Below are 27,066 nucleotides of genomic sequence, written 5' to 3'. Positions count from 1 at the left end.
ACATACATGTGATATCGTATCGTATATATTTATTTTGCTTTTTATAATGCATGAAAAGTGTCACTGATATTTAGTTTTTCTAAATTGTGCGTGTTTCCAGTGTTTGCAACTATCAAATAAACCTGTCTATCAACAAAAATAGTAGAGACGAAATAAACTTTAGAACGGGAATATAAACTTTATTATTTACCTGTCGCCTCGTAGGTTAAGGATACCTTTGGATTGGCCTGCAGAGGCATTGCAAAACGAATTCCCAGCTTAGGTACGAGCTTTATGGCCAAAGTCAACTAGTATTTTAATCGAACAACTGTCCGATTTAGCCCTTTAGCGGTATCCGTTGTACCTACTTACGTTTGAAGGATATATTTTGTACCGTGTACATTTACCTACTTATATGCGTTTGCTACTACATGGTACAAATTGATCATTGATATTTATATTTTAGTAGGGCTAGTCGACGGCCCTACTAAAATATAAATGTCAATGATCATTTTGTGTATTTGTTAGTTGTAGACAAAAAGGAGAGGACCCCGCTCCGAGTCGTTCCTGGTGCAAAAGCTTTCCATCGTAATCCAACGCGGGAAGCAGTAAGCGTTATGGGCACTTTTGCATCGGAAACATCGGTTTTTTGGTTTGAATTGTTTATATTTTTAAGTTCTTTTTTAGTGTAATTTTAGTTTGTATTTTATGATATCAAAATTATTGTAACTAACATAATTATGTAGGTACTAAATTAAAATGACATATTTATAATAGGAATGTTTCATTTTATCTTGTCTTTTTATTCATGTCTGTATTATGTATGTCTTTGTGACGTTTTAGTAGAAATTGGCCATAATTTCAAATTAGTATAATGATTATTGCATGTAGTCTTTCATGTCAAATAAAATCCTATACATCCTGGAGAGCCCGCAAAAGACTATGCCAAGCAAATAAATAAACTGTAAAATTGTATATAACTAGGTATTGTATATTATTAGGTACTTAACTATTGTGGCCAGGCAATCTTTTTAGCCAATTACCTAAATAAAGAGGTGTCTAAACTATCGCAAGACCTTGTTAAAAAAGTAACAGTTAAAGAATGTCGCAGATCTAAGTTCACGCTTCAATGCCCCTGACCATTGTCTGTTTAGTACAACAGTGATTGTACCGACAATCAGTCATGTATTCTGATAAAATTAGATTAAACCTGTTTTAATCTCCCTCGTCATCCGCCGCGAAGTACAAGCCTTTTTTTCGTGTGTGATTGTTAAAAATTGTCGGTCCAAATCAAAAGTGCTTAAATCTCGACTGTATTGCACAGATCTTGCGTCAGCACTACTACTATCATCATTAATATAATTTTCACCACACCAACAGGCTTTACTTTGCTATCCGAAAACAGATTGCAAAATTGCATTTTATCTACAAGAGTGCAAAGTAATTTCATATAAATTTCAACTTGACTTGAGCTGGCTGGTTGAATTTACCTATAAATGATGATTTTGAATCATAAATATCGAATAAATTGATATATTTAATTTAGTTTGATGTTTTATAGTCAGTATTTTGTTCGTGTTGGTGTGGTGAAAATATTTGTGTTTCACTCGGCGGCAAAGTTTGTTTAACCTTCGTCCCTTGAAAATTGAAACCCCCGCAACGTTCAAGATTCCACTTTGTGAACCATTCGCTACGCTCGCGGTTCAATATTGGAATCTTTCGCTTGCTCGGGTATCAATATTAACATGTGCGGTTAAACAACAACTTCCTTTGTAAAACAAATAACTATTTTATAGCTCTGCTCTTGTCGTTGGAGTAAATAATTTGCCAGTCCAGGAAGAACCAATCTGATACGACACAACTTTTTTCTAAACATTCTGGAAGCAGAATTGAATACACGAGAGAATACGAAAGGCCTAGTACAACGTATCCCAGCCAAGTGAAAAATAATGCATCGTACAAGTAAATCAAGAGACACTAATATTCTGAACAAAAGTACACTAAAATGGTGTTCAAAAACAAAATTAAAAAGATGACTACACCACACAGTAAAGGTGACAGTTTAAACCGCAAACATCAAAAGTGATTCGTGACAATGAGCACCAAGTGTTTGACAAGTCAATGTCATTGGCGACTATTTGGTTTAGGTCACACGTTGCCTACCGATTTCTACGTGAGCTGCTGGCAAAACAGTCGGTCAGCGTTGCCGCTGCTTTTTCTACGCTGTTTCCTCTTCCTATTTTCCTTGACTGTGTTAGTGGCTACTATGTCATTGACATTGAGAATGGACAGGATCGGACATTGGTTCATGTATGCGCCGCACTGGGCCTTCTTGTTGGTTGTCCTTGATACGGGCTTTGCGGTCACCGTTTCCGCGTATGCTTATTTTAACCATCTTATTGGTATGTTATTTTTAGTGTTTCTATTACACTATGTCTAAGTTTATCTAAGTTGGTATTAAGAATGGAAACAAACAGCTGTCATTATGTTACGATCGTTAAAGTATGTACCTACAGTCATTTAATTGTTAGGTATGTTCATACCAGAATCAGTACCTACTTACATTATTATTAGTAGGCCCCTAATAATTATTGAGTTATGATTTGTGATCAATCTATGATAATTTACATTGTTAATGCTTGTTTTTGATAAGTCTTGATAAAACTGTTTGTGGATTGAACACAGTATTATATACCTACTTTACTTTGTCCTTGGATCGTAAAAGAAAATATCTTACAAACTTTAGACTTTCATTGGAAACATAATTAAGTGTCATCTTTTATGTTTTCAATTATATTATCTTAACTTGTCTTTATAGTCATACTAGTTATGAAAAAAAAGCTGCACTTTTAGATGGAAGCAAGCCGCTTTGCATGGTGATAGTAGACATCATAGTAAACGATTTTTTCCGAGGATATCGAAATTTCATCCCTTAGGAAGCCGAGCGCAGCGAGGTGTTTTATGAAAATGAAAAAAATTTTTTGGGTGGTCTGATTTTTACAAAACGTGTGTCAGTTGAAAGAAATTAATTTATGTAACATAAAAAAAAAACTTGGTTTTTTGTTGTTTTTCGTTGCAGACCTCGCTACGCTCGGATTCCTAAGGGATAAAATTTTTATAACCTCAGCGAAAATCATTTATTATGATGTCTTCTATCAATGCATAGTCTTAGCTGTAAGAAAAATATATTATTATTTCTGACTTTTTGGCTGAATAATTTAAAAGCGACCATATAAACAAACTAAGCCAATTTTGGCAACTTGTATCTTAAAAACTACTGATCCGATTTCGATTCGGTTTTCAGTTTATAATTATGAATTTATTTGTCTTTGATTTTAAAAACTCATGTATCGATATTGTATATCTTATCTGTCGTTCTTAGCAGTTATTCAGCGTGATACGAAAATTTAAGGTTTTTTTAATTTTTTCTTACACGTTTTTAGCAATTTTTATTTTTTTATTTTTTTTTCGATTACATTAAACAATACCTTTCAATTGACACATTTTTTGTCAAAATCGGACAAAGCACAAAAATAATAGAATTTTTTTTAACAGTTTTTAATAGTCCTCATTACGCTCGTCCTTCTAAGGGCTTAAATTATGATATCCTCGAGAAAAAAACTTTTATTTTGATGTGTACTGTCACTGTGTACTTTTATGTCTAAGAAAAATAGATTATTTCTGACTTTCTGGCAAAGGAATTGCAAAGTGATCATATAAACTAAACTTTTCCAACTTTGGCAACTTGTACCTTAAAAACTACTGATCCGATTTCGATGCGGTTTTTAGTTTTCAATTATGAATTTATCTGTCTTTGATATAAAAAAACTCGTATATCAATATTCTACATTTTGTCATTCATTCTTTGAAGTTGTTTAATGCGATACGTAAATTTACATTTTTCAATTTTTTTGTTACTTTTTCTGAACAATATTTTTTTTGTTAATTTTTTTTAAGTTGCACTAATCAATATCTTTCATTTGAGATACGATTTGTCAAAATCGGACGATATGATAAAAAGGTAGAATTTTTTCATTTTCATAAAACACCTCGCTGCGCTCGGCTTCCTAAGGGATGAAATTTCGATATCCTCGGAAAAAATTGTTTACTATGATGTTTACTATCACCATGCAAAGCGGCTTGCTTCCATCTAAAAGTGCAGCTTTTGGTCAAAAATTCGCATAACAAGTATGACTATTATTTGTAGGTATCATGTAAATATTACACCTCATGTATGTAGGTACCGTGCAATAAATGAATAATATAAGATAATATGCGTTGACTGCCAGATTCTCGAATTCGTGCATTGGAACAATACAATGAATCACACAGATTACAAAATACTTTGTTATTCGCAAAACCACCTTTAAAAATAACATAAAAACCGCCAGATATCAATCTGCGGTATCTTAGTTTATTGTTTACGCACAACCATAATATATTCTTATGATGTAAGGAAAAGATCAAACAGTACGAGATACGCCACACCTCGCGGTCCAATGCTTTGTTTTGGGCGTGCGTGCCCGTCACATAATATTCGTTGGAATTTTTGAGATCGGATATAGTGCGATATTTACCTTTTTGTAAGAGTTATTTATGTATTATTGGCATTTATTTTTGTAGTGTGATAAGCGGAGTTATAAGTAATTCGAATGTACATATTTAAGTATTTTTATTTTATACATTAAGTAAGTGTCTGAGTACTCACAACACAAGCTTCTTGAACTTACATTGGGACTTAGCGAATTTGTGTAACAATATCCTGTAACATTTATTTACCGTGTAACGTCAAACAAGGTAAATAATAAGTTATTCCTTAAAAATTATTTATTGTACTTACAAATAAAACATAAACAGAATCATATAACAATTAACAACACTGGATAACAGCAATGAAGCAAATGATATCCTTATCAGTACTATATGATATAAAATTCATCTGTTTGTATAGGAAACCCCTGTGGAATCTTTTGTAGTCTTAAATTCTGCTGCTACTCAGATAATTATAATTTGTTTTGTGACGTATCTGATATGCTTAGATACGCATATCTAATCTGTAGCAAGGATCGCACGCGTTAGTTGAGCACGTCCTGCGTCTTGCGCCCTTGGCTCTTGTTCTCATCGCTTGCAGATGGAAAAAGAGTGTGCAACAGATACTCAACCAATAAGATTGATCCTTAATGACAAAGCCATTTTTTTAATAGCCCGTTTATGTGTCCCACTGCTGGGCATAGGCCTCTCTCCATGATTTCTACAGTACTTAAGACGTACTGCGACAAAGCCATATTATTTCTATAATATAAATTTAATTTAATTTTATTTTTAATTTTTAAATATTGATAATACGTATTCTACAGTTCACCTTTTGTCGATGAATATATTCGCTTTAAATACCATTAAATTATAATTTAGTCACAACCCTACTAATAAATTAATAAAATTACTAATAAATTGTATCATGAGGAACGTGATGATGATATTCAACAGAAATGAATTCAAAATAAAACTAGGCGTACATGAAGACGGCCGGTGAAGACTATATTTTTATTTCTTTTAATAAGTGAATGCAATTGCACTAGGCACAACTGTGTATTATTAAATTTAGTAAAACCTAAATATTAATACCTACATCATATTTATTTTTTACTGGGGCAACACAGTGGTAGCATAGGCTTAGTTACATTCTTGAGTCAAACTAGCTTTTTAATGAATTGCGATATTTATAATAAGGTTCAATTACTTTAATATAAGGGCACATTTATTGATACTGGTTTTCTCGGTTCATATTCTGCCCTAAACTCTGCAAGTGTTAAGAATACAGGGCCTTGTGCCACTTGCACGAGCTCTCTTCGACTATTTGGGTCTTCCCTTGCCATACGAGTACACGATTAATCTAACTGACACAAAGACCTTTGTGTAGAAATGTCACGGTTGTGACAATCTTGACTGTGCTGTGACGTGCGAGTTAAATCTACTCGTTATGAAACTGTTACATGATAATTCGATTTTTGTGGTCGTAGGTGTTCAATTGTTAATGATTTTTGCTTCTTGGACTTAATTTGATAATCACAGTGATGAATCGATTATGTAATATGTTTTTATTCGTAACAAAATAGTGACCAGTGACCACCAGACTAACTGAATTTGAGTAATTCCTATTTATACGTTCCTCATTTTTCCATTCTATTTCTTAAAGTTTTAAATATTTAGCTTCACATGTTTGTTATGTAAATATTTGGTTCAAAACGTAGCGAAATTTTATATTTTTTATGTTATTTATGTAGATTGATATATAAGAATAAAATTTAAAAAATTGTTAAATTTACAACTCTACCAGCGGGCCGATTTTTGAGTCTCACGCGTTCGAATTCAGAAAATTGTCACCGAAAATGGCGAAAATAATAAGCAAGTCACCGATTTCAACCGGTATTTTAGTGACAAAATCTCGCATGCGAGATTCAAAAATCGCCCTCCAGAGCTCGATCTTGCAACGTCCAATGCAACACAGGTCCAATTTATATAAATAATATAAATATAAATATAATATAATAGGACTTCTTACACAGATTGACTGAGTCCCTCCCACTGCGAGCTCAAGAAGGCTTGTGATGTGGGTACAGACAACAAAACTCTTTAATCGTGAATGTAAAAGGATTGAGTAGTCACCGTAAATTTTTAAATTCCAGATGCAACGTTTGGTCTGCCGTGGTATGTCAAAACTTACTGGGTCCTGTACAACATCACCATTCCTGTCGCCTTTCTCATCACCATATTCTACTGGGGTGTTCTAAAAACATGTAAGAATGTTATTCTATTAATAGTCATACTAAGGGTCGGTTGCACAAAACCGACCGAATTTAGCGTTCGTTAATTTTTTTGTATGGGAATTTCCATAGACCTCTGTCGCGTGACGTTGACGTGTCTGTTAATTGTACTTAGTTGATGAAACTTGGTATGGAATGCGCTCCCATCATCGGTGTTCCCAGAAAAATACGACTTCGGTATCTTTATAGCAAGAGTGAATAGGCTATTACTGAATCGGTGAGCTTCATCTTAGACTCTGTCTTCACTTTCCATCAGGTGTGACTAGGGTCAATCGCCGATCAGTCCATAAAAAAAACTGGCCCTAAATGTTTTAATTTTTTCGTATGTCCAAGTAAATTACTTGGATCACGCGTCCATATGGGTCACCAGGTACGAGTATGACCTGTAGGCGTAGCACACTAGTAGGATAAACTTTATCGTATCGGTGCGTCCGTATGGCACTTACAAATAGTGCGAAAAAGAAGCCCTGACATTTTATCGTTTATCACGTGACCATGCTTGCCTGCCAGATATGATGTCTGAGGTTCTGTGAACAGTTTGCTTTCCAATGAAGGAAAATGATCATATGAAACATACATTGTTAGTAAATAAATACATGCCTGCAGTACAAATTTAGGTGTGTATAAAAATAATGAAAAGAAATCATGCTCATCTTTCTGGTTTGTGGTTAAAGAAGGTTGTAGTTAGAATTCACAAAAAGCTTTATGAGTAAGATTTTTTTCTTTGTTTTAAATCATGATTCATGGTTTTTATTTTAAAGACAAGGTACAGACAAGGAACACCGCTAAATTTATATCAAATGCCAATAGCAAAACAAGTAAACAAACTTATTTACATTTAATAGTAGTCACGCAGTTTTATTGAACGAACATCGTTTTTTCGAAAATTGCCTATTAAGCTTTTTATTCCTTTTTAAATGAAAAACGTGTACTAGTAATAGGTAATTCTGTAATAGGCTATACCGTTATTTGTAAAAAATTAGGGTCCTTGCTAAATTTGTTATATTGTTTATACTTTTGGTGATCTTATGAGCTTTAGGTGGTCTTATGAGCAGTATGAACTCCCAAAAGAGCCCGGAGCTAGACCTTTCTCATTTTCTCAAGCATTAAACATATGAGATAATCTAGCGTCAGTATCGATGTTAATGTCTGCATATTTTGATTGGGGAGAAGAAGTTCTGGTGGCTCTGGTCAAGAGCCCATTACAGCAACATCTCTAGTATGTAAACAACTTAAAAACTCTACCAACCTTCACAGCTGGGAGAATGGTGAACTACGCCCCAAACCCAGTGCTGGACGTGATGCTGCACGGCGTCAACTCGCTGGTGATGCTCGTGGAGCTGGTCGCGTCGGCACACCCTTCACGGCTGGTCCACATAATGCAGCCGCTGTACTTCGCACTGGCTTATCTGCTGTTCTCAGTTGGATATTACGCGGCTGGTGGTTTGGATCCGTAAGTATCATACGTAGAATATCAAACTAAATGCTAGACGTGATGTTGCATAACGTCAACACGCTGGTCGCATTAGCGCACCCCTCACGGCTGCTGCACATAATGCGGTAAGAGGTCTGGACCCATAAGTATAATAGTGTCATAGTGTTCGAAGCCAGAGCTGCACAGTGTGCATAAGAACTGCATGACCTGGTTCCTTCTTCCCCTTTCCATCAACAGACAACCAGGCGCGGGGAGCAGTTTCATCCTTACGTTGTCGACCTATCTTTCATTCGCACGAAGAGGTTTGCCTCTTCTTTCCTAATGCGAACTGCTAAGGAATGAAACATGCTCATCTGTATTCCCGGCCGTATACAATCTGGGTGTATTCAAGTCAAGAGTGAATAGGCTATTACTGAACCAGTGAGCTACAACTTCGGCGTTGTCGTCACTTTCCATCAGGTGCGACTAAGGTCAATCACTGGCCAGTTTATAATATAATAAATTAATAGTTTAAAAAACACTATAAAACACGCTTTTATAAATGCACGTAAAAGCCAAAAATAAATTATGGATCGTTCAAGTTGTCTCTATTTGTGAGCTGAAGTTTAAAAACTATGTGCTTTTAATTATAATATTTGATTGTAAAAGCGTGGGGCGCTGGAACAGGAAAGACTTTTTGTATAACTTGCTGATAAATCAAATTATGCTATGTTACGGGAAGGAGGTTACACAGATTGACGCGCTAACTGGAGTTGCAGCATCACTAGTAGGTTCTACATTAAACAGTCAAATCAATTAAAAGTCAGTGTTCAAAGTAGGTACCAGTTTGTCGAACTCAGACAAAATATGCGCTAGTAGCGAGGAGAGTCGACAGTCACCGACACTTAGAACGCCGCTTTTTTCCGGTAATCAAAGTACAAATGGGGAAGTGTCTACAGTGACAGGATGCAGAGTTCTTGTTCGTGGACGAGATATCTTTGGTTCTCTTTGGTAACCCTTAAGCGGCATATGTAAACGTTATGTTCTTATGCAACTTCATTCGCCAGGAAGTTCGGATTAGTATTTGTTTTCAAGAAAGTCTTTCCTGTTCCAGCGCCCCACGCTTTTACAATCAAATATTATAATTAAAAGCACATAGTTTTTAAACTTCAGCTCACAAATAGAGACAACTTGAACGATCCATAATTTATTTTTGGCTTTTACGTGCATTTATAAAAGCGTGTTTTATAGTGTTTTTAAACTATTAATTTATTTTATACTTTTTAGTCATTAATAATGAAATACTTTTAACATTTATACATAAATTTATTTCAAGTAGGCGGATTTTACATGCCATTTGTGGCTTAACGTGTACTTATTGCTAATTGCTACTTAATAATAACTAGCGGCTACCTTCTTATTACGGTATTATCATAAAAATGTTTATACCTAGTAAGTTATCCGTAAAAGATAGACAATATAGACATGTGCCATCGCGGACTTTTTGAAGACATTAGAGAGACATACTTTCGCCATACATTGTTTTGAAGCTCTCAGCTAGTGGGATTTTGTTTGACTCGATTAGAAAATATTGTCACATTTCAACTAATTCAAACAAAATTTAAGTATTTCTTTTTTGCCGAGCCCCCCTTTATTTGCTCTTAAGGGTCACAGGATAACCATTACCCAACTTATTTTAAATACAACGTTGATCTTTCTTTTATGCGGAGGCTTCGCCCCCCGAGCCCCCTTTGTTTGCTCTTAAAGGTCACAAAAAAACGCTAACCCAACTTATCTTAAATACTACGTTGATCTTTCTTTCATGCGGGGGGCTTCGCCCCCCGAGCCCCCCTTTATTTGCTCTTAAAGGTCACAAGAAAACGCTAACCCAACTTATTCTAAATACTACGTTGATCTTTCTTTCATGCGGGGGGCTTGGCCCCCCGAGCCCCCCTTTGTTTGCTCTGAAAGGTCACAAGAAAACCCTAAATTAACTTATTTTAAATACAACGTTGATCTTTCTTTCATGCGGGGCTTCGCCCCCGAGCCCCCTTTGTTTGCTCTTAAAGATCACAAGAAAACGCTAACCCAACTTATTCTAAATACTACGTTGATCTTTCTTTTATGCGGGGGGCTTCGCCCCCCGAGCCCCCCTTTGTTTGCTCTTTAAGGTCACAAGAAAACGCTAACCCAACTTATCTTAAATACTACGTTGATCTTTCTTTCATGCGGGGGGCTTCGCCCCCCGAGCCCCCATTTGTTTGCTCTTAAAGGTCACAAGAAAACGCTAACCCAACTTATTCTAAATACTACGTTGTTCTTTCTTTCATGTGGGGAGCTTAGCCCTCCGAGCCCCCCTTTGTTTGCTCTGAAAGGTCACAAGAAAACGCTAACCCAACTTATTCTAAATACTACGTTGATCTTTCTTTTATGCGGGGGGCTTCGCCCCCCGAGCCCCCCTTTTCGTTACTCTTAAGGGTAACAGGAAAACCCTAATCCAACTTATTTTAAATACAACGTTTGTCTTTCTTTTATGCGGGGGGCTTCGCCCCCCGAGCCCCCTTTGTTTGCTCTTAAAGGTCACAAGAAAACGCTAACCCAACTTATTCTAAATACTACCTTGATCTTTCTTTCATGCGGGGGGCTTGACCCCCCGAGTCCCCCTTTGTTTGCTCTGAAAGGTCACAAGAAAACCCTAAACCAACTTATTTTAAATACAACGTTGATCTTTCTTTCATGCGGGGGCTTCGCCCCCCGAGCCCCCCTTTGTTTGCTCTTAAAGGTCACAAGAAAACGCTAACCCAACTAATCTTAAATACTACGTTGATCTTTCTTTCATGCGGGGGGCTTCGCCCCCCGAGCCCCCCTTTGTTTGCTCTTAAAGGTCACAAGAAAACGCTAACCCAACTTATCTTAAATACTACGTTGATCTTTCTTTCATGCGGGGGACTTCGCCCCCCGAGCCCCCCTTTGTTTGCTCTTAAAGGTCACAAGAAAACGCTAACCCAACTTATTCTAAATACTACGTTGATCTTTCTTTCATGCGGGGGCTTCGCCCCCGAGCCCCCTTTTCTTTACTCTTAAGGATCACAAGAAAACCTTAACCCAACCTATTCTAAATACTACGTTGTTCTTTCTTTCATGCGGGGGGCTTTGCCCCCCGAGCCCCCCTTTGTTTGCTCTGAAAGGTCACAAGAAAACGCTAACCCATCTTATTTTAAATACTACGTTAATCTTTCTTTTATGCGGGGGGCTTCGCCCCCCGAGCCCCCCTTTTCGTTACTCTTAAGGGTAACAAGAAAACCCTAACCCAACTTATTTTAAATACAACGTTTAATCTTTCTTTTATGCGGGGGGCTTTGCCCCCCGAGCCCCCCTTTTCTTTACCCTTAAGGATCACAAGAAAACCTTAACCCAACTTATTCTAAATACTACGTTGTTCTTTCTTTCATGCGGGGGGCTTCGCCCCCCGAGCCCCCCTTTGTTTGCTCTGAAAGGTCACAAGAAAACGCTAACCCATCTTATTTTAAATACTACGTTAATCTTTCTTTTATGCGGGGGGCTTCGCCCCCGAGCCCCTCTTTTCGTTACTCTTAAGGGTAACAGGAAAACCCCAACCCAACTTATTTTAAATACAACGTTTATCTTCCTTTTATGCGGGGGCTTCGCCCCCGAGCCCCCTTTGTTTGCTCTTAAAGGTCACAAGAAAACGCTAACCCAACTTATCTTAAATACTACGTTGATCTTTCTTTCATGCGGGGGACTTCGCCCCCCGAGCCCCCCTTTGTTTGCTTTTAAAGGTCACAAGAAAACGCTAACCGAACTTATTCTAAATACTACGTTGATCTTTCTTTCATGCGGGGGGCTTGACCCCCGAGCCCCCTTTGTTTGCTCTGAAAGGTCACAAGAAAACCCTAAACCAACTTATTTTAAATACAACGTTGATCTTTCTTTCATGCGGGGGCTTCGCCCCCGAGCCCCCCTTTGTTTGCTCTGAAAGGTCACAAGAAAACGCTAACCCAACTTATTTTAAATACTACGTTAATCTTTCTTTTATGCGGGGGCTTCGCCCCCGAGCCCCCTTTTCGTTACTCTTAAGGGTAACAAGAAAACCCTAACCCAACTTATTTTAAATACAACGTATATCTTTCTTTTATGCGGGGGGCTTCGCCCCCGAGCCCCCCTTTGTTTGCTCTTAAAGGTCACAAGAAAACGCTAACCCAACTTATCTGAAATACTACGTTGATCTTTCTTTCATGCGGGGGGCTTCGGCCCCCGAGCCCCCCTTTGTTTGCTCTTGAAGGTCACAAGAAAACGCTAACCCAACTTATTCTAAATACTACGTTGATCTTTCTTTCATGCTTCCCCCCTCGAGCCCCCCCCCGCCCCCCCTTTTTCTGTTCATATCGTCCGGCACCATCATCAGGCCTTGAAACCTAATCGTAGTCATAGTTCATTACAAGGCTTTTCTAAGAAGCCCAAAAACAGCTATGATACGATGTTCCATCATTTAGTTCCAGTTCATATCTTCCGGCTCCATCATCAGACCTTGAAACCTAATCGTAGTCAAAGTTCATTACAAGACTTTTCTAAGAAGCCCAAAAACAGCTATGATACTATGTTCCATCATGTAGTTCCAGTTCATATCTTCCGGCTCCATCATCAGACCTTGAAACCTAATCGTAGTCAAAGTTCATTACAAGACTTTTCTAAGAAGCCCAAAAATAGCTATGATACGATGTTCCATCATGTAGTTCCAGTTCATATCTTCCGGCTCCATCATCAGACCTTGAAACCTAATCGTAGTCAAAGTTCATTACAAGACTTTTCTAAGAAGCCCAAAAACAGCTATGATACGATGTTCCATCATGTAGTTCCAATTCATATCTTCCGGCTCCATCATCAGACCCTGAAACCTAATTGTAGTCAAAGTTCATTACAAGACTTTCCTAAGAAGCCCAAAAACAGCTATGATACGATGTTCCATCATGTAGTTCCAGTTCATATCTTCCGGCTCCATCATCAGACCTTGAAACCTAATCGTAGTCAAAGTTCATTACAAGACTTTTCTAAGAAACCCAAAAACAGCTATGATACGATGTTCCATCATGTAGTTCCAGTTCATATCTTTCGGCTTCATCATCAGACCTTGAAACCTAATTGTAGTCAAAGTTCATTACAAGACTTTTCTAAGAAACCCAAAAACGGCTATGATACGATGTTCCATCATGTAGTTCCAGTTCATATCTTCCGACTCCATCATCAGATCAGCTCAACAGTACCATATTATTGTATTGTCATCGGAACTACATATAGCTGCCAATTTTCATTACGCTACGACTCCTGGAAGATGGTTAAATTAGCCTCCGCAGATTCCATTACATAGTTAGTTACATACACGACGACCTAATAAAAGCGTGTTAAAAAAGCTATACATGTGGTTGCACGGCGTCAACTCGCTGGTGAGATGCATATATAATGCAGCTGCTTTACTTCGCTCTGGCTTTTCTGCTGTTCTCAGTTGCATATTACGCGGCTGGTGGCTTGGACCCGTAAGTATCATAGTTACCAAACGTAGTTCATTTATATCGGCGCTTGACTGCAAAACTTAATTTGTGATGACTTATTTCTATAATATGAACTGCGGGCCGATTTTTGAGTCTCACGCGTTCGAATTCAGAAAATTGTCACTGAAAATAATAAGCACCGTTTAAGCGTAAGTCACCGTTTTCAACCGGTATATTAGTGACAAATTCCCGTATGCGAGATTCAAAAATGGCCCTCCTGGACTATTTATTTTTAGTCCTCTAGCTCACCATACATTTTCAAGGGTTCTAAATCACAACTTCAATCGGTCTCCGTCGGTTGAAAAACTCCAAAAAGGCAAATATAATTCATTCATAATAGACTCACTTTAAAAGTATGACCTTATTATAGGCAGCTTACTTCACTTGAAAGTAGGTATTTTTATAATATTCAGTTAAGAAATGATTTCGGATTCAGTTGAGATGGCGATGAAGTTGAATGACCCACATAAAGCTAATAGTGGGACATCAAAATACCTTGGTTTTGTTTAAGAACGTATAAATCAGAGGACCTCCTTGGCGATAAGGTGCTAGAGTTTACGAACATTTCGCAACTATAGTGCATGGGAAGGTTTTGTCCTGGAACTGTTTATTATTTAGCATTCACGTCATCATGCTCATTTATGCGCCATATGCATAGCATGTTACAAAGGGCGGCCCATAATAGTTATTTGTTTTACAAGGGGGCAAAGTTGTTTAACCGCACGTGCCAATATTGATACCGGAGCAAGCGAAAGATTCCAATATTGAACCTCGAGCGTAGCGAGTGGTTCAAAAAGTGGAATCTTGAGCGTTGTGAGGGTTTCAAGGCAGTAGGTTAAACAAACTTTGCCACCGAGTGAAACACAACATTTTTCACCACACCAACACGAACAAAATACTGACCATAAAACATCAAACTAAATCAAATCCAGCAATCTGTTCAATATTTATGATTCAAAAGAATTATTTATAGGTAAATTCTACCAGCCAGCTCAAGGCATGAAGTTAAAATTTGTATGAAATTACTTTGCACTCTTGTGGATAAGATGCAATTTTGCTATCAGTTTTCGAATGGCAAAATTGATCTTTACCAGAGTTGGTGTGGTGAAAAAACTTTTGCATAGATGTTTGTGAATATTTAAAATATGTATATTATAAAGTTAATGTTTCAAAAAGAAACACAAGTATCTATTTATACATTTTTCAATAAAACAAGCTTTCATTTTTAAAAAAAAATTGGAAATTACTTTTACGAAAACACCTTTGGTGAAAATATTATTAAAAAATGTTTTGGGTGCGTAGTTTTCTACTATTTCATGAATATTTAGAAATACATATGTATTATACACAATTTGGTCAGAACTACAACTTAAACTAAAATAAAATATGTACATAAAAGTCTATACAGTTACTCTACTTGGCTACGAACTCTAATCAAGATACGATTATATTTTGGTAAACTTGAATATGCATAGAATAGGTAATAAAAGCAATGTCTTCAACACCAAGAGTCAAAAATACTTTTTGTGAACATATCTTCACAACAGAAGTAAGTATAAATTAAATTGTCCAAGACGAATTATATCGTTTCCAATGACCCCAGACTGCAGGTGCGAATTAATAATGTTCGGCGCATTCAATGTCTCTTCGTCTATTATGAACGTAGTTCCAAGGTTAATGCACTATTACGTGAAGAGATGACTATTGCAAAATAACATAAGTGGTAACCTAAACTTGAGTTATTGCTATTGATGACATTTTTCTTATTCATTAATAACTTTCGGTGTAAAAAAGGTCGTCACTAAAAAAAGCATTGTAATATCTTTGTCTTTTCTGTGTGTAATATGTTGTTTTCTATAATTTTGTTCATGTTACCTGTCGTGATTGTTTTTCACTGAATGGTTTAACCGGAAGATCAGCGCTGGAAGTCGCCAGCAATATGCTGAGGTTAAACCATTTCGTGGCACCTTCTCATTTTTATGTGTTCCTATTTGTAATATTTTTCTCTTTTGTGTGTTTACGAATAAAATTTATTCTATTCTATTGTCTTCGGTTACCGCGATAGTTACTCATGAAATAAAACTATGGAAACGGATTAAATCGCGTATAATGAATTTAAAATACATCCCGACGTTTCGAACTCTTTACAGCGTTCGTGGTCAACGGGTGACTGAGGAAAAAATTAAAATGTGCAAAAGCTACCCACTTACAAGAAATATTAACGAACCATGACCACAAATAATATAGATTTCTAAGGCAGGTTCACACACTATTAATAAAGCTAGTTATACAATATTCAAAAAAATTTTACCATTACTCTGTTAAAAAATAATTAACCAATTAATCTACACAAAATTGACAAAGAAACAAACTGCAAATGTCCAACACCATACAACACAAATGCCTCACAGCCTTCGTCGTGCTTGTTCCATTATCAGATGTACTACTGGATCCCAAGCCGGTGGTAAAGTAAAGCCATCCTCTCTATTAAAGTTTGGATATTTCTTGATCTCAATGGCCTCTCGCAACATTCTGGGTATATATCGCTTCTCCTTAGCGAGAACCAGAGGCTTGTCAAACTTTATAGCATGATTGACTTTATCCATGACATGTTCAGAGACTGCAGACCTTTGCCGACGGTGCTTGACATCCGCTATGTGTTCCTTCACCCGTGTGGAAATGCTTCGTTTCGTCTGTCCCACATATGACAGGCCGCACTCACAGTCTAGCCTGTACACTCCCGCGCTTTGTAGAGGAATTTTTTGAATATTGTATAACTAGCTTTATTAATAGTGTGTGAACCTGCCTTAGAAATCTATATTATTTGTGGTCATGGTTCGTTAATATTTCTTGTAAGTGGGTAGCTTTTGCACATTTTAATTTTTTCCTCAGTCACCCGTTGACCACGAACGCTGTAAAGAGTTCGAAACGTCGGGATGTATTTTAAATTCATTATACGCGATTTAATCCGTTTCCATAGTTTTATTTTATTCTATTCTATTCTATTCTACTACAATAGTCAAATGTTTTAAAATTGATTAGTGATTGCAGTTTTATGGTTTTTTCAGATGGGGTAACCCTTTCATCTATCCCGTGATCGACTGGTCGAAGCCAAACCAGACGATGGTGGTGGTCACGTTGACTGCACTGTTCCTGGCCCTGATGCACATCCTTACTGTTGGGATTGCTGCCTTGCGTGACGTCATCTCTAGAAAGTACGTCAGAGATTCTACGGGAGTTTACAATGATGGATTCAAGGCTTGAAAACAGAATGCAAAGAAATGAACCAAGTGGTACTTTTAGTGACATCGAGATGTGTTCAAAGTGACGTGTAGATTTGCAGATCAAATAAGCATTGGTGCTTGTCGTGCTAATATGTGCTTTACTTAGTCTTAGGACACTATTTATGTCTATTTAAGGGCCTGCCGGCCGTCAATGTGTCATGGACTTGTATTCCTAAAGGTGTCGTACGTATTTTTCCTCGTTATGTTCGATTCCATCCTGTTGTCAGCCAATGCCAAACTACAGCGCCTTATTTATTTTAAGTAAATAGAAGTGCCTGATGTAAAATTACTTAGTTAAAGTTACCTATTACAGGCGTTCTTTCCGTTTTAAGGCTCAATGTTTTTAATAAAGTTATCGTGTGAGAAAAAAAAGACAAATGAGGAATCTAGGGAACAACGATAAAATTAGAACATTATATTTGTTTTCAAGTCTGTTCTTAAAGAGTACTTTTCGTTTGTTCTAAGTAGTACTCCTATTGTTCTATCTATACTATGTATAACGTAAGTTATTAGGTTTAAGACATAGGCACTAAAGACTGTGATAGAATTATTAAAGCCTACTGTGATTTTAAACTTTTGCTGACGCCTAAAACTGTCAGCTAAGTTTTTCTCATGCACTTAAATGCAGCAAAAGTATTGAATTTTATAAGATGGTTGCTCCATAAATTGAGTTGGATAAGTACAGTGCACGCAATTTATAATGAGGTGAATGGAAAAAATGGTGAGTGAATGGAATTACATGCACGACTAAACAAATATGGAGATATGAACTAAAAAAAATACAATAAATGGCAGCGGCCACTTCATTACAAGTCATATTGTGTGTATTATCTAATTTGATGGTGCGATTTCTATAATTTTTTACCAATTTAGACTTATAATGTGGTTTGTAACCTTCAAGCTCAATTATCTATGATTTATTTAGTAACTGTAAATACTTAAGGTTATTTTTTGTATGGATTATAGTTATTTTCTTAAATACTATTTGTCAAGGATGAAAACATGTTTTTGATCTTTAGAATAATGAGGTCATCTAGATTGTTAAGGTTATTTTTTTTTTCAATTATTATTAATTGGATGTTTGTGCTCTGTCAATTAAAGATGTACCTAATTGAATACGTATATGTTTGATAAATGGTAACTTGATAAAATGATAATATACAATCATGTGAATCTTTCAGGTCATTAAGCACTTCTCGTGCAATTTTGTGAGCAGATTTTATAGGTAATAAAATAGATTTTGTGTTGAAAGGTTTTTTTTTTAATGGCGTAGTCTAAAAGGCGGGACCTATTCTTTCAAGTCTAATTTTTTTTAGCTTTTGATTCGTCAAAATTAAGAGCTATGAGATGGGACATATTGAACCGTACGAATGAGCCGTAGAACTCAGTCAAAATATTTATTTATTTTTAAACGATACTCGCGAGACCTACCTACTGCTCATAAAATACTGTTTTTTTAATAACTCAAATATTAAACCAATTATTGAATAATATGAAAATATATTAAAAAATCAATTGTTTACTGATATACCTACCAGACGGTTCCTCCAATGTTTAAATTTATGTTATTCTGTGAATGACTCTTGTAACAGTTAAAACTTAAAACTAGACTCATTCAAAATTAAATTTCTGCAATATCAGGTGACTAGATTAATTTCGTTATTATGAACGAGACACACGAAAAATGTAAGTACAATGTGTAAGTAAAGTATAAATAGTATCTTCTTCTGTTAATGAATAAGTAGACAAAACAAAATTAGTTACTATTTGTATGGGATTCTTTAGAGTTGCAGGGATTCAATTGGGATTGAGTAGTTTAACGTTCAATACGTGTTCACATACCTAAGAAGTTGATTAAAAAAACATGATTTTTATTTTTAGATAAAACAATTAAATTCAACTTAAACAATGAAATGTGACGGGATCAACGAACGTACTCTAGCCAGACTAGATGACAAAATTCTGAATCAGTACTGGCCTTTATTGTTATACAAACATCAGATTTTATCATATCCTCCGATAAGCACTCAAACTGTATCACCCTTCGAACACGAAACTGCAACAATGCGATGATTCGATCGCTGACAAGCGCGAAAACGTATCGCAGATAACATTATTAAGTATTTTCAACGTGACTGCGCCGGTGTCTGTCAAAACCTAAAATAAAATGGGCGTGAAAAAATATTTTAAAAAGGAATTCCAATGGTCGAATTTTGGTTTAGAATACGATATCGCCCCTGATTTTTATTTAGGATGCTGGCAGAGGAACAGATCTTGTGTGCCGTTGTTGTGTTTGCGTGCGATTCTGTGTGCCGGGAATGTTGCTATTGTGGTAGCGTCCTGGGCTTTGCTGGCTAATGTGCTGAGCAGCCATGGGTTCTGGTGGATCTATCTGACGCATTGGGGAATTGTGGCTAATGCCTTGACTGCGACATTTGCGTTTGCGATATCTCTTAAAGTTTACTTCAGTGGGCCTATAGGTGAGTAAAATTATTTGCTTTTAATCGAATTTAATCAGAAACTCTATTGAACAATATGCAGATTTACGAAGAGTTACAAAGATATGACTACGTAAGTGGTAGCTAATTAACTCATTATTATTTTAACATTGTGTTTGAAAAATTTGCATAACATCTTTACTTTGTCGTGACAAGGTTACCCAAAAACACGCCTAACACTAAAACAATATGGTCATGACTTCTTAAAATTAACTACTTATTTTGATCGACAGCCATCCATTCTTATTTTAGTTCTTTTGTTTTACTAGTTGAGTCCTTTATTTGACGCAAGCAGATTTGTACCTACAAATCAGGCAGTTTTCTACAAATCATCATAATCATCATCAATTCTAAGTTTTGTTTTAATGATAATGGATCAATTAACGCTTTAGAAGTAACTAACATTCTGTAACCGTTAAACTATACTTAAATACTTACAGAATAATAATAAAAAAAATAACTTTTACACTTCTGACCGCGAACTGTTTGTAGATGTATATTTAAATAGAAAAGTAATTCAGGATGTCTCATAATTTTGGAGCGTTATTTTAGCTACTATTGATGTTGACTGTACGTACACAGATAGAAAATATCTCTTCAACCAAAGAAACCTATTTGAACCAAGAGATATCCAGTTTCCCATATCAGGAAGATTTTAATTACTTGATATAAAACATAAAATGTCTCGATGTTTATTACTTGCACTAACCATTTTATATCTTAACATGATTAGCAAAACAATCTTTTTTTAAAAACTTAATCATTTATTCCAAGAGCGTAAACGTTTTGTTCAGTGATAATTATTACTCAGAAGCAAATCAGCAAGTTCTTAAAAACAAGTATAATATTTCTTGGTTCTAAGTAATAAAATTGTTGTATTAAGAGTTATGACGGTTTTCGGTTAAGAGTTATGCATAATTAAAGTAAAAGTTAATGTTTCATGGGGTGAAACAATTAGTTACTTACACCAAATATATACATTTTTCATTTTAAAAGTTCTGACGGTATTAGATGAAGATTTACATGTTTGAAGTTAGATTTAATGTTTCTTGGGGTGAAACAGTAAGTATCTTAAACTAAATATACTTACTTCTTGGATGTAATTTATCTTATTTCATTTAAAATATATAATTTCGAGTTCCCAGCCAGTTAGAGAGAGAGAGAGAACTGGAGCGGAAGCACGTTTAGGATAGTCCTCAATAATAGCGCGTAGTTCCCAGAGGGAAGCAGGGGGCTATTATGTCGGAATTTGTATTCCTATGATTCGATACATATCAAGTTCCAACCGGCGAGCCTAATGGTCCCCCCACATCTAGCGTCTCGCGAGCGTCGCGTCGGGCCAACTGTATGGGCAAAGCCTGACGCCGCGTCGACGTCGCGTCGACGCGACGTCTTTTTCCATACAGTTGGCCCGACGCGACGCTCGCGAGACGCTAGATGTGGGGGGACCCTAACCAAATCGGGAAAAATCTTAACACCGCGATGTACGAATTCTATGGGCTGGGGTCAGCGCCATCTAGCGGGTTTTTTGGTAACTAAACCGGTGTCGCCGCTCGGCGCGCGAACTAAATCTTGAAGCAAAACTTTATTATTTTTCGATCTAAACGTGTTGATTCTCAAATGGAACTTGTAGGCATTAAATCAAGAATTTGTGATATGAAGCCAAGAATGTAATAAATCTTGACCTAAGTCCGTGTTGATTTTTTATTTAAAACCTGCTCGAATTATGAATGAAGTCTATAAGCATCAAACCAAGAATTATTATAATCAAGCCAAGATTGTTCTAAATCTTGAAGTAAAACCTTGATATTTTTTGATTTGAACTTGTTGATTCTCAAATGGAGCTTGTAGACATTAAATCAAGAATTTGTGACACAAAGCCAAGAACTTAATAAATCTTGACATAAATCTGTGTTTATTTTTGTTTTAAGTTATTCTGGAACTTTGAATGGAGTTGCAAAGCATCAAATCAAGAACTATTAAAATCAAGCCAAGATTGAACTAAATCTTGACGTAAAACCGTGTATTTTTTTTATTTAAACTTTTATGTCTTGACTGTAGAACGTAAAAGTTAAATTAAGAAATTATGATTTCCTATTAAAAACGCAGAATTCTTGTAGTTAAATTGTGGTGAATCTTCTTTTAACAGGTTTTTATTTTTGCTTTGATAAAGGTTACTTGAACCAAAGACGTTTTTTAAGAACTAGCATATTCATACTAAAACGGTGTAATATTTTGTTGCAAATAAATACTTCTTTGATTCAAATCTGTCCTATTTGTACCAAATGTATATAAAGTTACGACTGAACAATTTTGATTCTTCTTTGAAAAAGGAATATCCCTTTAGGTTAAGACCATGTTATTAGATGAAGAATTATATTATTCCTTTTAAATACCAGTGTTTGAGAGAGTTTTCCGTCTTAAATTAAAATATATTTTCTATCTGTGTACCTATAAGCCAAATATGTATTTTTCAGAGAGTACATTTGGGCTGCCGTGGTATATAAAACTATACTGGTTTCTGTTCAATGCGTCAGTGCCGGTGGCTTTTATGATAACCCTATTTTATTGGACTTTCATCAGTGGAGCATGTAAATATATTCTTTATCTTTATTATTTCCATTAATATTTCATATGCATATTTATTATGTTCACTTTAACTGCTCGAAGTGACTTAGGCTATGAAAAAGATTTTATTTAGAAATCGATAATATAAGGTACTAGTGGCATTCACGGTTTACGATTCAAATAAGATTTTTTAATACTCATTCAATATTTTTCATAACAATCTTTAAAAAAAAACTACTGAGTATTTGTTTACCTACGAATACGTTATTTGTATTGTATTGTATTCTAATCAGACCGATAGTAGAAATATCGTATAATGCCAGTATATAGTAAGAATCATGTTTTATTCGGTGATAATATAACTTTTTCTTAAACTCTGGAAGCTTATATTTCGAGAGGCCCTGTTAAAAAAAAGTAAAAACATAGTTCCCAATATGGAACTTTCTTTGCAACATCACCTGAATGGAATTCTTAATTTGCCTGTATTTTAAGCATCTAAATCTTCAACAGAGTGACATGAAGTCACGATCCTCAGCATTAAGGAAATGACTAAAGAAGCAGAAGAATTCTACATAAGTATCTACCCAATTATTTTTTTCAGTTGACATTCCGGGATTGAATGTAACGCTGGATGTGTTCGTCCACGGCATCAACTCTGTGATGATGGTTTTGCTATTGATCTCCGCAAGGCACCCGACTCGCCTGCTGCATTTCCACCATACTGTGGGGTTCGGCATATTCTACCTCATTTTCAACATAATCTACTACTATGCTGGAGGACTGGATCCGTAAGTTATTCTTTTATAAAAGCAAATAGGTTGAAACATTAAAAGAACGCATTTAATTTGCAAACCGATGTAATACCGGAGCTTTGTAAACAAAGTTTTGTACGAAAGAAAAAATGCACGCGTCTGGTTGATTGGTAGGCCTACGCAGGTCAGAACGGATAGGCCGGTGTTCCAGAAAGTAGCAGGTTCGAGTCGGCCCTATTTAATAAACGCGACAATGACAGGTGACAGGCGACAGGTGACAATCCGACAATTTGACATTATTTCGTTTAATAAAAATTATCAATGACAAATATGTCACGGTGGAAAAACTACAAATTTGTCGACTTGTCGTGACAATTTGACATATTTCTGTTTAATAAATAATTACCCTTGACAGGCGACAATTGACAATTTGTCCGGAAAAACTTGTAAAATTTGTTTTATTAAACACTAAATTGTCATGACAGGTAGACATATTTGTCAAATTGTAAGAGATTTTCGACAGGCTCGGCCCTATTTAATAAACGCGACAATGACAGGTGACAGGCGACAGGTGACAATCCGACAATTTGACATTATTTCGTTTAATAAAAATTATCAATGACAAATATGTCACGGTGGAAAAACTACAAATTTGTCGACTTGTCGTGACAATTTGACATATTTCTGTTTAATAAATAATTACCCTTGACAGGCGACAATTGACAATTTGTCCGGAAAAACTTGTAAAATTTGTTTTATTAAACACTAAATTGTCATGACAGGTAGACATATTTGTCAAATTGTAAGAGATTTTCGACAGGCTCTTCATCCTATGTCAACGATATTCGGCAGTTAAATTCGTTCGATTAACTTAAAAAAATGGTGTTAACATCGTCGACCGATAGCAGTAGTGACGATGAATATTTGGCGCAAATTGTACGACGACGACGTCGCATATTTAAACCAAGAATAAACTTTACTTTCGACGTGACTGATGGAATATTCATGGAACGGTTTCGAGTCTCTAAAACTACCGTAGAATACTTAATCAATAAAATTGGACAGCAACTTCAACACGCAACAAGGAGGAATATAGCACTTACACCACTTCAACAAATTTTATGTGTATTACACTGGGTGGGGTGTGGGTCACAGTATCATGTCATTGCAGATGCACACGGAGTTAGTAAAGTGACGGTACATCTGTGTATAAAACGTGTTTGTGAATTAATAACTAGCGAATTATTTGGCGAAGAAATCCGCTGGCCCGATAATTGCAACGATATTCCTAGTAGGTTTATGGCATATAACATTCCCAGAATAGCTGGCATAGTTGACGGATCTCTCATACAAATGGATGCGCCTCGCCAAAATGAATCGGCGTTTGTTGACAGAAACGGAGATCACTCCATGAATGTCATGATCGTATGCGGACCTAATTTAGAAGTTTTTTATGCAAGTGCGAGATGGCCTGGTTCAGTTCATGATGCACGAGTGATGAGGTGTTCTTCGTTAGCACGGAAATGGGAAAGTGGATGGAGACCATTTCCCAATGCAATCATATTGGGAGATAGTGGATATAGTCTACAAAAATGGCTCATGACACCTAGAATTCCAGTACAAATACCAAGAACAGCAAGCCTAGAAAGATTTTTGCGTGCGTTTAGATCTACTCGGAGGATGGTGGAAAATGCACTAGGAATCATAAAAGAAAAATTTCCTTGTCTTAATTATATGAGATTACAGCCAATAATTGCTTCAAAAGTAATATTATCTTGCATTATTCTACATAATATAGAAAAACGACTAGGCTCGCAATTTTACGTTCCCTACGACGACAATGCGGTTCAAGGAAATAATTCAAACAGTAACAATGTTGTTGAACATGATAACGCTATGGTTGCAAGAGACGAGGAAGTAATTGAACCGGAAGCTATTGAAACATTGCAGTCATTAATACAACTGTTTGATTGAGTAACTTATATTTTCAGCTATTGATTGGTTACATAGTATTATTTAGCGCTTCCTGCAGAATATCATTAGTCCCTTCAACAGAATAAATAATATGAATATCCTTTTCTTGTTCCGCTGGTACAGAATCAGCAAAACTTACATTTTGTAAATATAAAGGAATTGTAAAATTAGATGGTTTTGTTATATTTAGTTCTTTTTCCATCCTCAGCAACTCCAAATCTAACTTATATTTTTCTCTTTTTGCTATTTCTACTTTTTCTTGTAAGAGCATGACCTCTAATTCCATTTTTTGTTTTTTTAATTCCATTAAATCATTTGGGGTGTCAGGCTCACAGGTTGATATTCTCGCCGATTTCCTTCTTGGCCGCTGATGCGGTATATGCGGGTGCGTACCATTATCTTGTTGAATAGAATCTGGAACAGATATTTCAGACTCTTGTGATCCTGATGATTCTGGCACCGGAAGACCATTTAGAACCGGAGAATTTTTTCCTATTATCTTAAAGATCAATTCATCGGAATCATCGTATTTGCACTTTTTTCCTCCTCCTGACCCAGTCTGCAATCGATTATCTCTCTTTTCCTAAAAACAGATCAAAAATAATTTATAAAAATACTCTCTAAGTAAGCTCACTCACTCACTCACAGGGCTAGGTCGATTTATATAAAATTGTCCTATGATATTTAATAAATTAATTTATTATTTATTACATCATAATCTCATTGTAGTCGTAGACATACATATATAAAGTACTTACAACTGTCCTTTTCCTCCAGTTTTGCCAGGTTGTGTCACGAAGATATTTCCAATCTTTGTTAAATACTCCCAATCCCTTCAATTGTTCTGTGATGCTCTTCCATTTATTTATTTTAATTTCGTGTGTTAAAGTATCACTAAATTTGCCAAATAAAACCTCTTTGTTTTCATAGATGAGCCCTAAAATTGTTAACTTCACGTCCATTTCAAATAGCAAACAAGTTGACATAAAAACGAAAGTTAAATTGTGGTAGGAACTTTTCTGATATTACCCTCATTTTGTCTCATATGTATGCCTCGATGTTGTGTTGTGACAAATATGTCGGAATTAGTGACAAATTTGTCATTGTCATGACAAATATGTCATAGGATATTTTCTAAGATACTTGACAGGTAAAACCTGACAATTGTCGTATTTATTAAACAGTTTTTTAGCCCGACAATTTTGTCAGTATTTACCTGTCACATTTGGACTTAATTGTCATCTTTATTAAACGCCACTTGTCACGACATTTCGACTAATTTGTCATAAAGTGACAAAAAAGTCGAATTGTCGCGATTATTAAATAGGCCCGCTTGAGATGTAGGTAAATATTTCTATTGTTCCTTTTACTTATTCAAGAGCGTACACCCATCTTAAAGGCCGGCAACGCACTTCCAACACCTGGTGTTTCGGGTGTCCATGGGAAGCAGTGATCGCTTACCATCAGGCGACCTGTCTGCTCGTTTGCCTCTAGCAATCCTATAAAAAAAATTGTAAGAGTAATCAATTTCAAAATAGGTACAGTTTTGTTGCCTAAGATCAATTAAATACATACAGTGCTATATTGAAATTACATAGTTTCAAAGCTTTTGTTATTTTTATAATACGTAACGCCCTCATCAGCCGGCCCAACCCAAATGACAATCGTTGGTGACGCTAACGCGATGATCGAAACTAGAAGAGCGATGTAGGAAAAATTCTACAATATGCTAACGAAGCGTAAGCATCCGTAGCGTTGTCTAGATATCCAGTTGTAATCACTAATCTTCTACATTTTGCAGGAACGGAAACGTGTGGGTATACCCCATGCTGGACTGGTCGAACCCCGGCCCCACGGTACTGGTGGTCGTTGGAGTGGCCATCGGACTCATCATTCTGCACTGCGTAGTCGTCCTCATCGCCCTGTGTAGGAACCACTTCAGTCGGCGGTTTAGGAAGGACAGATCGTTCTCGGTTTCTGGATGAAAGGAAGACTTTCAATGTGTGTATTTATTTAGTTAAATGAGTTAAGAATGAAAGACTTAGTTAAATTAAACACGTGCATTTTTGTAAACTGTTAGTGACTGGTTTAATATTTTGTTCGAGTCATTTACTAGGTTACTACCAAGAACAATATAATACGGGACTAACAAACAAAGAAGCGTACCCCTGAAATGTATGGGCTTTTCAGGCTTAAAACTAGATGG

At 36.1% G+C, this 27,066-nt stretch overlaps 2 protein-coding genes across 3 annotated transcripts in view; both read left to right on the top strand.

Annotated features, from left to right (window-relative positions):
- LOC125225709 (protein rolling stone-like) overlaps positions 1–18,313 on the top strand; it is a 35,440-nt gene extending 17,127 nt beyond the window's left edge. For both annotated transcript variants that reach the window (XM_048129540.1, XM_048129539.1), the window contains exons 3-5: positions 6,666–6,776; positions 8,061–8,256; positions 16,853–18,313. In XM_048129540.1, coding sequence (XP_047985497.1) covers positions 6,666–6,776; positions 8,061–8,256; positions 16,853–17,048 — 503 coding nt within the window. In that variant the 3' untranslated portion in view covers positions 17,049–18,313. The remainder of the gene's footprint in view (positions 1–6,665; positions 6,777–8,060; positions 8,257–16,852) is intronic.
- A 794-nt stretch (positions 18,314–19,107) lies between these two features.
- LOC125225822 (protein rolling stone-like) lies at positions 19,108–26,939 on the top strand. The gene is made up of 4 exons (XM_048129680.1): positions 19,108–19,548; positions 22,044–22,157; positions 22,736–22,922; positions 26,662–26,939. Exons 1-4 carry the CDS (start codon positions 19,236–19,238, stop codon positions 26,843–26,845), a joined length of 798 nt encoding a protein of 265 aa, XP_047985637.1. The 5' UTR covers positions 19,108–19,235; the 3' UTR covers positions 26,846–26,939.
- Positions 26,940–27,066: the final 127 nt, after the last annotated feature.

This window comes from Leguminivora glycinivorella, chromosome 4, assembly GCF_023078275.1.
Source record: "Leguminivora glycinivorella isolate SPB_JAAS2020 chromosome 4, LegGlyc_1.1, whole genome shotgun sequence".
Lineage (NCBI taxonomy): Eukaryota > Metazoa > Arthropoda > Insecta > Lepidoptera > Tortricidae > Leguminivora > Leguminivora glycinivorella.
The sequence above is the reverse complement of the archived record's forward strand: the minus strand, read 5'-3'. Positions and strand labels throughout refer to the sequence as shown.